At 52.3% G+C, this 10,181-nt stretch overlaps 1 protein-coding gene across 2 annotated transcripts; it reads right to left on the bottom strand.

Annotated features, from left to right (window-relative positions):
• Nucleotides 1-684: 684 nt before the first annotated feature.
• CAMKK2 (calcium/calmodulin dependent protein kinase kinase 2) lies at nucleotides 685-9,792 on the bottom strand. Of its 2 annotated transcripts, none has more exons than XM_009952906.2 (16): nucleotides 9,463-9,792; nucleotides 8,682-8,729; nucleotides 8,212-8,265; nucleotides 8,017-8,068; nucleotides 7,789-7,922; nucleotides 7,135-7,171; nucleotides 6,302-6,323; nucleotides 5,920-6,008; nucleotides 5,479-5,678; nucleotides 5,335-5,388; nucleotides 4,799-4,872; nucleotides 4,208-4,295; nucleotides 3,866-3,961; nucleotides 3,187-3,315; nucleotides 1,140-1,240; nucleotides 685-757 (listed from the first exon to the last, which is right to left on the bottom strand). In XM_009952906.2, the coding sequence occupies exons 1-16, from the start codon at nucleotides 9,775-9,777 to the stop codon at nucleotides 685-687; spliced, it is 1,566 nt and encodes a 521-aa protein (XP_009951208.2). In that variant the 5' UTR covers nucleotides 9,778-9,792. The 2 variants fall into 2 exon arrangements, with proteins under 2 accessions (XP_009951208.2, XP_086330239.1); XM_086474113.1 differs by having other exon boundaries at nucleotides 685-760.
• Nucleotides 9,793-10,181: the final 389 nt, after the last annotated feature.

Below are 10,181 nucleotides of genomic sequence, written 5' to 3' on the forward strand. Positions count from 1 at the left end.
AAACCTCACTTTCTGAACGTCCCGAAGATGCTGCTTAATACAACTTGGCTCACAAAGACAGGCATTCTTTAAAAACCTGAAAAGGTGAGTTTTTGCTTTGTTTCCATGCAATTAAAAAGATGGCAATTAAAAACAAACCAGAACGATGAGAAACAGACGCAACATTTCCGTTAGGTCGTGAACTTTCAAAGTGTGCACGTGTAGTTTCACCGCTGTGTACGCCACTTGGCAAAAGCTTCACCCTTCTACGTGCACCCACCGACTACGCGATGGGTGTACAACACCCCTGGGACGCTGGCGTTAGTCTCTGGAAATTATTTGGCATTAAAACCAGGTAAAAGCAGTTCCAAACATGTTTTTTTTGTTGTTGGACTGTTTTGGTTTTTTTTTTTTTTTGCAAAGCACTGTTGCTGCTCAACACGCCAGCTCACCTCTCTGCTATCAGCCAGCGCCTCTCCCACAAGAAGTCAGCAGTCCAAGCGATCGGAGATGTTCAGTGTTTAGGACAAGTAGACAGATGTCTTATAACATGCTGCTATGTAAGCTCTACATCCAGCTTTATACTGAAATAGCGCCGTGTCATGCTGTGTTTGGTGTAGGCTCTGTTAATGTCACTCATCCTCACCTGCACACTTCATAACATGCCCTGGACCAAGTTGTTCAACAGAACCGTAAAGTCGATGTTCATGAAAGAAGTTCCTCCTCTCCCACGTTGGGCAAGTCATTGCATTTCAGATTATCTTCACTGCCTTGTTTCCTGCTTTAAAAGGAAATAAAACGGTTGCTGAGCAACTCAGAAAAAGGCAACGCGGACAATGAGACACCAGCATCTTCCCCTTCCCCTTTGGGACCCTGAGCACGTGTCGTTTCCCCCAGCTTCCCTGCAACAGGCTGGAAGTGCCGTAAAAAGATGCTTTTCAGCTCCTTGGAGGGGCAGCATACGCCACATCACAAAAAATCATCCCACAGAGCGGTTATGGGTTAGACAGAAGGTGTGTGAATGTCCCAGTCACGGCCCCACATGACAGATTCAAAGCCCAGCTCCTTGAACCCTCCTCCTGTGCTTTGCAGTGATTTCCAGAACATTAAAACAAGCTGCAAATGTCTTTTTTGGGCCAAGGCGAGGCAATGAAACTTACGGCAGCAGGTTCCCGGGGGCAGACAATGACCGCTCCTCCCTCCTGCTCCCCTCAAACGGGTTCCCAAAGGATCGCTTCCGGATCATCGTTTTAACCAAGATCTGCAAGACCAGATTGGAGTTAGTCAGGGACGCTTTGCTTTCATTCAAGAGCAACAGGAACATCCAACCCTCACACCCAAGTAATTAAGCAAACACAAGTCAAAGTTCTCTTTTTTAAAAAAACAAACCAGAAGGAAGCATGTTTACAAGTCTCCAGCTGCTTAATGCAGGGCTGTACCCTCATCAGAAACCCACAGTGACATAACTGAACATGGGGATGAGAGCCACACTAGATGTGAGAAGCTGGAAAGGAGAGCAAAGCCAAGTCTGGGAAGATTTTCTCTCCCCAAAAGTAGGTTTTACTGATTACTGCATCCAGTACCTGCAAATTCTCAGTTCCTGATGATAACTTGGCAGAAGACTTCATTGGAAAGGGAGAGGGGAAGGAAGGAACTGGCACAATTTTGCTTTAACGTTTACCAAAAACAAGCTGAAAAATTGGCTGTTTGTCTAGCTTTGGCTGCAAAACACAATGTTACCCAGTGTCAGCAGCAATCGGAGACTGCTGGGAACAGAGCAAGTGTCAGGGTTCTTCCCAGGCATCCCCCAACTTATTTTGCTGGTGGGAACAGCAGCAGATAACCACGTGAGCAGCACTGGACCCTGCTCAGCATGTGCATCCCGCTCTGGGAACCCCGGCTTCGTTCAATATTGCTTGTCGCCCCTCTGTGCCTTATTTATCTGCTCACCACAGTGCACCGAGAGCCCTTACACATCTGAAACGTGTCTGAAATGCCAGCAGCATCCCGCGGGGGAAGGCATTTTAAGTGAGAGTTGAAGCCACGTGAATCTCATACTCGAGCGTTAATGCCTGCAGTTGGATGCACAAAGATCAGGCACCAGAGGGTAATTCTGAAGAACTAATGCAAATGGGAAAAGACAAGATCAGCCTGGAGGCGGTGCGTTATTTAAGAGCCAAGAGTCACAGCAAAAGCTTATTTGCCCTGAGCTGTGCTAAACACACCTGGATTTTTAACAGGGCTGGGAGCAAGTCGCATCACAGCTAGTCACCTCCGAACAGGAGAAAGGGGGAAAAACCCCTTATCAGTGGTGATCTCTTTAGAGCAAGATCTGCTTTTTCAGCTTGAGCAGTGCAAAGCACATTTGCATATTAACGTATCTGCACTTGAAAAGACTTCTGCAGGGTACTGAAGCGGGAGAGAGCTCCAGGAATGGAGGCAGATGCAGGCATAGCCACGAGATGGAAAAGGGGCTTCAAAGGGAGACCTGTACTTCAAAAAAAGTCACAGCCTCGATGTCTACAGGCAGATGAACGCCGCGCCAGGGATCTGCAAATGGCCACTCGCTGTTTCTCCTAGCGTAAGGGCTAGCGGGCACTCAAAGAAATCATTACGTTCATAACCCACAAGGATTTCACTTTCCACACGGGGCAGGGTTACACTGTGGTTCTCAGCACCACAGTGGGTTGCAGAGAATAAAAATACGAGCTTGAAAAGAGATGAGATGAATTCACCAAGAATAGCTCCAGGCGGGGGCTGGCGCACGCCGTGGCCCAGATAAAATCTCCATCCCAGGAAGCTCCCACAGCCCCAACGGCTGGACAGGCAGAGCAGAGCCGGAGCTCCTCATGCCTGGCCAAAACACCCACTCCTGGCCACGGACAGGTCCTAGACCAGATGCTATTTTGTCCTGGGCAAATACAGCACTATTTAGGCAGCCAGCTCAAGCATGGAGACGGCAACCCTCTGACAGATCCCTTTGGGACCGCTCTGAAACATTCCACAGTGCCACGAGGCACGGCCACCTCCAGTGAGATGCTGAGACCCCACCTTGCAGCATTTGTTTTCGAGAGAGGGAAGGTCTTTGCTCTAATCCTGCCCAATGCTTTTGCCCTTCAGCAGCAAGCTCCAGCTGCTCGGAACTGCCCCAGGAGGCAGTGTGGACCCTGCTGAGCACCCACAGACCATCACCTCCCTCGCACTCACCACGGTGGCCAGGCTGGGGATGTGCTTGACTGAATTCTCCACCTCCTCCTCTGTCACCTCGATGAGGGTGCAGTTCTCATCCTCCGTGGGCAGCAGCTCCGCTCCGTTCTTGGTGACCCAAGGGTGCAACTTCAATTAATAACACAGCCTGTCAGGAACGATTTCCTCTTTTTTGTAACTCAACACAAGCCTGGCAAACGCATCTCCTTGCCCAAGCTATGGCCCCTACGTGCTCCTGAAATACCAGGGAGCAGGGGAGAGATGTGCCATCTCACTGGTGAGCCAGCTCACCCCGGTGCCACCAGGAACGGCTCAGCCCGGAGCAGAAAATGCCGCAGTGTGGCTCATTCGGAGCCAGCGCTGGCCCCACCTACACAACCAAGCAGTAACCTTGGTGACCTACAGCAGTGGGCATCTCAGTGGGTTTGAGGGAAGAAGACTTATTTTCACTCTCATCTTATGGATGAGACAGCTCCAAGAGGCAGGTGCAATTTATTCCAGAACACACGTATAGCGGTAGTGATGGGGAGACCCACCAAGCCCTAGTCTTGGACCTGAGTTAATCCACGACAGAAGGCAGAAGCCCCTCTTTCTCCTTGCCCACACATCTGGTATCTCGGGCGGCTGCAGGAGGAGCACAAAATGGTTCAGCAATTCCCCCGCAATCCTTTCCCCCTACCTTAGTCTCCATTTTCTCAGCTTCTCGTCCCTTCCAGGCTCCCACAGGGGCGGAGGACGAGAAATCTCCTGCGAAAGGCTGTTGCACAGTACTTTCCTGGTAGCAGAGGAAATACTGTACTCAGGGGATTTCCTTTTGCCTGTGACTTCTGTAGGCACCAAAGGTCCCAAAGCTGAGCAGGTCCCGGAGCAGGGGAAGGAGCTGGGACTTACCTGCCCAGGAGCCCTGGGCACAGGGGGATGACCTAGCCTGGCGCGATCAAACTCACTCCCAAAAAAAGCTGAGCAAGGAGAACCCAACAGAAGTGAAGCCACAGCCAACACCATGGGGCTTGGTCAGTACCTTGATTTCTGGGACCGAAATCCTAGATTCGGGATTTTTATCCAGCATGCGTGTAATCAAATCCTTCAAAAAGTCTGTAACTTCTGGCCTGTGGAAAGGAGAAGGGAGAGATGAGATGGGGAAGGGGATGGATGCTGCCTCCCTTCTTCACTCTGGTGTCAGCTGCCATGGGCCTTCCCGGGCAGATTGGGGCTGGCAGGGATGCAACTCTGAGTACTCGTGCACCCAGGTGCCATGCAGCCCTTCCAAACCCCCCAGAGAAGCAAAATATCCCCTTTTTGGGCAATCCAGAGCATGATCCCACATGAACAGGGCTGGGAGAGCCTGACACCGACTCCACCCAGGCTAAAACCCAACTACAGAGGTTAATCCGTTCCCTCAAATGCCTCTGCAACTTCAATCGCTCCTTCTTCAGCAACTGCAAACCAAGTGATGTTGCCTTCTCGCTTAATGCAAAGGAAGTTTTCCAGGGCTGAGGGCCAAGAGGACTTAGAGCCTGAGTTTTGCAAAACCCCAGCGGAGCAGGGCCAGCACCACCCAGGCAGTGCCTGAGAAACAGCTCAAATGAGCTTTAAAATTCCGAGTACTTACTGGTCTGGGAATTCCAACGTTTGGGTCTTGATTTTATTGTGTAAACTCAGGATCCTTTCATCCATAAAAGGGCACTACCGCAAAGAAAAAGAGCAGTGAGAAAAGCAACAGCCTCTGTTAAGAAGCATCAGTGGGGCAGCCAGTCGAGCATCGAGATCTCGTAGGGTTCGAAGGAGAGCAAGGAGGCAGTTATAGGGAAATACCAGAACATTTCCTATTATATCAATGTCTTCTTTTAAATGCAATGAAAATAACATTTGACTAAAGGTGACCAAATTACTACAACAGCTCCTTTCCTGAAAAATCAGCCCAGACACAGAACCTTTTCCCCAGGGAAAGAGAGAAACATAGCCCTTTTGGCTGCACCCCTCCCGTGGACAGGCAGAGGTTTCCCATTTTCACCCACACATCCCTGTCTCCCCTCAGCACTACCCGAACAGGGGTGCAGGGTGTAAATCCCACCATGTACCCGGCACATGGGAGGCACGCACCAAACCCCGCCAGACCACACAGCGCTGAAAAATCGATCTGATTACCTGCCCAAACACGAAGCAGTACAGCGTGATCCCCATGGCCCAGACATCCAAAGCCTGCAGAGCAAAGAAAGTATGGTTAGATCTGCCACAGACAGCGTGTGCAAGGAAGATTAGTCCAAAACCCCTCAAACCGCTATTAAATACCTTTCCAGAGAAGATTTTCCTGGTTTCTGAGAGCGTCTCCGGGGCCATGAAGGCGGGGGTGCCCACTGTGTTGGTTAAGAGGGCATCAGCTCCCTTGAACTCGTTGCTCACTCCGAAGTCAGCGATCTTGACGTGCCCGTCTTCACCCACGAGGAGGTTGGAAGGTTTAATATCCCGGTGGATTATCTTTTGATAGTGCACTGCAACCAAAGGAAAAACAAGCGATTCAGCAGCAGCACCGGTCTGCAGCAAAGGAGGCAAGAAGCCCCCACGCGGCTCTAAGCCTTTCTGCTACACCACGACCAGCCTCAGCTTCAAAAACCCCTGTGCAGTAGCATGAGCCACCAGAAATGGCACCATACAACAGCAGAAAGTCCAGCCCCAGGTGTTTAGAGAAAAATAAAAAATAAGAAATCCCATCTTTTTTGCAGAGACACTTACAGTATTCAATACCCTTGATCAGATCCTGGAAGTAGAACCGAGCCTGGTCCTCGCTGAGAGGTTTCAGGGTTGGGATTTCCATGACGGGCCTGCAAAGGTAACAGAGAACAGAGCTTGTTCCCCATCTGGATGTCCTGAAACAGGTCCTGGAGGCTTTGCTGCCGGCCAGAGACAGCACACAGCCCCGAATGCAGGCATGTATGGGGTGTACACAACTGCAACTAGGTTGGGGAGATGCTACCCAAATGCATAGGAGACCCACCATGAACCTCCCCATCGCCTCTGCATCCCACACCCACCTCAGGTGGCCGAGCTGTGCCACCCACAAGCCTATCTCATGTTCCTGCTCTAGTTAAGTTTAAATCTGGAATTCAATACTCACCCTTGCTTCACCAGTTCAAATACTGAAACATAAAAGAAGAAGTGGTTAGTTACTGATCACTTACAGCTTAGAGCTCCTGCAAGCACAGTCCCAGCACAAAAGCAATTATTTCGATGACAAAAATTATAAAAACAATAGTTTTTTTAAAAAAGGAGATGCTATCTTATGCAAGGCACACGTCATTTTGCATGCTTCTGTCTTCAATTAAGGGGATGCTGCCAACTACCTTCTCTGTGCCGCAGCTTCAGCATCACAAAACACCCTCCGCACGGCACCCCGAAACCCTCCGTTTGCCTGTGAGATCAAGGCCAAGCCCTCGCCTCGAGCAAACCTCTACGCTTGGCCATGAAGGCATCGCATGCTCCTCTGCTAGTACGGTCTGAACAGAAATGATGGGAAAGACATTCCTCCTCCAAAAGTGTGTCTATTTACATCAATCAAACCACTGCAGTCTGCAAAGACAGGTTGGGAAGTGGCTCATTTGTACCGTGGATAATTAACATGTGCCTTGTTCTTGAAGCCAAAGAAATAAAACTACTTTCTAGCAGCCCGCCTTCAAAGCTGAGAACATAAATGCTGATGCCTCTCGTGGCAAAGCGTGCCCTGATGTCAAATTAAAGCCTATAAAGTGCTATAAAGCAATCCTGTCTCCTTTCTGAACCCAGACTGGATCCCATTTGCTCCAACCATTAGAGGGGATTTGCTCCTCCAGCACATCCAGGCCATACCTGCTCTGGAGGACAGACCCAACCCCCCATGCAGCCACCCCAAAACGCGGTGGGAACCCTTTGCCCCACAAACCCCCATCCTGCTGACACCCCGCGAGCAGTTACCCATGTACAGGTGGTCCTCGCTGGGGTCATCCAGGACCTGCCGAAAGAAGCGGAAAGGAAATTCAACAGCACCAAAAAACCTTGCAAACTAAACACTGTGATTTTTTATTTAGCAGCCATCTCAATTCTGCACCGCCTGCACCATTAGCATGGTCTGCTAACCTCTGAGCTTCTACCCATAAGAGGTGGGGGAAAAAAATTGGACAGAGATATAGCTGTACTTCAAGGAAGTAAATATTTAAAAAGCACAGGAAGCATCATCTGGCTCATGAGCCAAATAAACTCCAGCCTACACATCCTTAATTCTTGATTTTTGGACTATTTCATACAGCAGTGGGTGGAGGGCAGGGTGGCTGCACTGCAGAAACACCAGTTCCTCCCCAAAACCCATCTGAGCAGTTGTTTTCTTCAAGGAAGCAACATTTTTCTGAATTTCCCTTACTGGATAGGGAAGGAAAAAGTTGGGAGGTGGGAATAAAAAAATCTTTAAAACAAAGGAAAACACGAGCCTCCCATAGGCAGGACCTGCCAAGGCCATCTCAGCCCCTCTGCTGTCGCTTCCCTCTGCCCAAGCCGATGCGTAGCCCATCCCCGCAGCATCCAGGCTCCTTCATGCTCAGGGTGGGTTTTGGAAAGGGGCTGGTGGGTGCTCACCTCCACCAGCTTCACCACGTTGGGGTGGTCCAGCTTCTTCAGGATGGCGATCTCCTGGTAGACCTGTTCGATGGGCCCTTTGGGCTGCAGACAGCCCTCAGAGGCAGCTTTGGCCCCACGGGGCGGCGGGCGGCCTGCAGGAAAGGTAAAAGACAGGGTGTCCGGTCAGGAATGAGCCCCCCGGGGTCCCCAAAGCATCCCCCATCCTAAAGCTTTTGTGCCACTTACGAGGGAAGCCCGCCTGTCTCATCAGCTTCTTTTTGGAGAGAACCTTCATTGCCTGCAAGAGGAGAAAAAATGTGGGATTTGGGGCAAATCAAGGATAAAATGGGGCTGGTATGGAGCCGGGCAGGGAGTCAGCGGAGTGGATCCATCCCCATCCCACCCACCCCAGTGCAGGCTCCGGGGCCATGTGCTACTCACATAGTAGGTGTTATCATCCTCGTTGTAGGCCAGCTTCACCACCCCGTAGGAGCCCTAGAGAGGGGCACAGCCATAGGGGACCAGTTAGGGACAGTCCAAAAAAAACCCCACAACATCAAACCAGGCTCTGGGCTCCTCCACAAATCCAGCCCCACCGGGATCACAGAGCTGGTAGGTGATGCTGGGAGTAGCGGGGCATATGGTCTGGCATCACACCGCCGGCAAAGAAAAGCTTCAAATGCCCCATTTCATGGGAGGGAAGGGGAATGGGAAAAATTAATAATAATTAAGAAAAATTACACAATACATTTAGCACCACCCAGAAGAGACCGGCGTCACAGCGAGGAGCTGGCCAAGTGCCCGTGGTGGGTGGCTGAACTTGCCACCTCACCAGCTGGAAAGCGAAAGCGAACCCAACACCCTCCCGCCCCAAATCCCCCCATCCCACCCCAAACCCGGACAATATTCACCTTCCCGATCTCATCCTTCAGCTTGTACTGGTTGAGCTGCACACAGTCCTGCGGGGAGAGAGGGAGGGGGGGTCCGACTTGAGCCACGAAACCACTTGTGTTTGTTCTCCTCCTTTTTAATCACCAGCAAAACTTTCTCTGCAAACTCACAGCCTGTTCTGCTCAGGGCTGGACAGCTTTGATTCATGAGCCGTACACGCCAGCCGCCCGGCCACGCGTCGGCGTGTTTATAGAGGGCTAATTGCGAACGTTAACGGCCGGGCAGGCAATATTGTCTGCTCAGGTGGAACGAGAGCACACGACGGGCCGCGGTGGCAGGGATCAGCAGGCAGGAGAGCCTCGGGGGGGGGGTTTAATGCCGGTGACCGGCACTGAGTATTTGTATTTCTTATAGGCAAAGCAGCCACTTTCTGTCAGTGCTGGCAGGCTGGGGGCAGGCGGGGCCATTTTCTCTTCAGATCTCAGCAGGTGCCTTTTTTTTATTTCTAAGGGGGAGAAAAAGAAAATCGCGGCGTGCCGCTGGCTCCCCCGAAATGCAGCCTTGACAGCTGGTGGCATCTGCAAAAGGCACGAAGCACGGTGAACCGTTGGGTCCCACCTCCCCGAGGGCTGTCCCCACAGCACAGGATGGACCAGGACATCCCACCACCTCCCGCCATACATTTGTGGACAAGCTGTGGGGTTTTACCCCCCCCTAAAAAAGCAAGAAGCGATGCCACGGTGGCGGGGAAACCAGGACAGGGGCAGGAGAACCACGGGCATAGCAATGATTCCCCCTCACCTGGAGTCCTGTGATGGACACGCGGTTCGACTCCACTGTTGGCCGCCGTGGCAGCCGTGGGGAGGAGTGCGGGGATGTCACCGGAGAGTAAGGGAGGGATGGGTAGATGAAGCGTTCGTTGGCACCGTCCCCATTCCCGGGCGAGCGGGCAGGCTGCGACCGCTCCTGCAGGGAGAGCTTTCGGCCGGAGAGGTGCAGCTTCACCCTCGGCTCCCGGCCGTCCCCAAAACCCTCGCCACTGGGCACGTTCATCTCCTCCTCCTCGCTCGCACTCCCCGTTGCGTCGTACTCGGTCACCACGATGAGCGAGGCCATGTCGGGGCGGCGGGGCCTCAGCGGCGGGGGGTCCCGCAGCACCCCGGGCAATCGGGGGCCGCAGCCTCCGTCACAGCAGAGGGGCCGTGGGGCAGGCGAGCTGCCGGGGACGCATGATGGATTCGTGCGACCAAAGGCGTCATCCCGGCCACGCTGCGACGGGGAGGTGTGCCTGCAAACACACGGCGGCTCAGCTGGGCTCCCCCGGTAAGCGGGATTTCCTCCCGCTGGTCGTTAGTCTACAAATTATTTTGTTTATCCCACAGGGGATGGTAAAGCCAAGGGCAGCGGTGGGGGATGGCCCCAGGATATGCACCCACCCTGCCACAGGGCAGGCACCAGGTAGGGGCCGGCCCCAGCCACTGCCACCGCTCCTTCCACCCCCTTTATTTAAACACCTCCAG

Source organism: Leptosomus discolor, chromosome 16, assembly GCF_034619465.1.
Source record: "Leptosomus discolor isolate bLepDis1 chromosome 16, bLepDis1.hap2, whole genome shotgun sequence".
In the NCBI taxonomy this organism is placed as follows: domain Eukaryota; kingdom Metazoa; phylum Chordata; class Aves; order Leptosomiformes; family Leptosomidae; genus Leptosomus; species Leptosomus discolor.

Excerpts from the sequence above, each read along its gene's own strand:
- CAMKK2 (XM_086474113.1), bottom strand. The coding sequence starts at position 9,777 with ATGGCCTCGCTCATCGTGGTGACCGAGTACGACGCAACGGGGAGTGCG. Across the intron at positions 7,172-7,788 it reads ACGTGGTGAAGCTGGTGGAG|GTCCTGGATGACCCCAGCGA; the intron begins GTGAGCACCCAC and ends TTCTTTCGGCAG. Across the intron at positions 761-1,139 it reads GCCCCCGGGAACCTGCTGCC|CAGGAAACAAGGCAGTGAAG; the intron begins GTAAGTTTCATT and ends TTCCTTTTAAAG.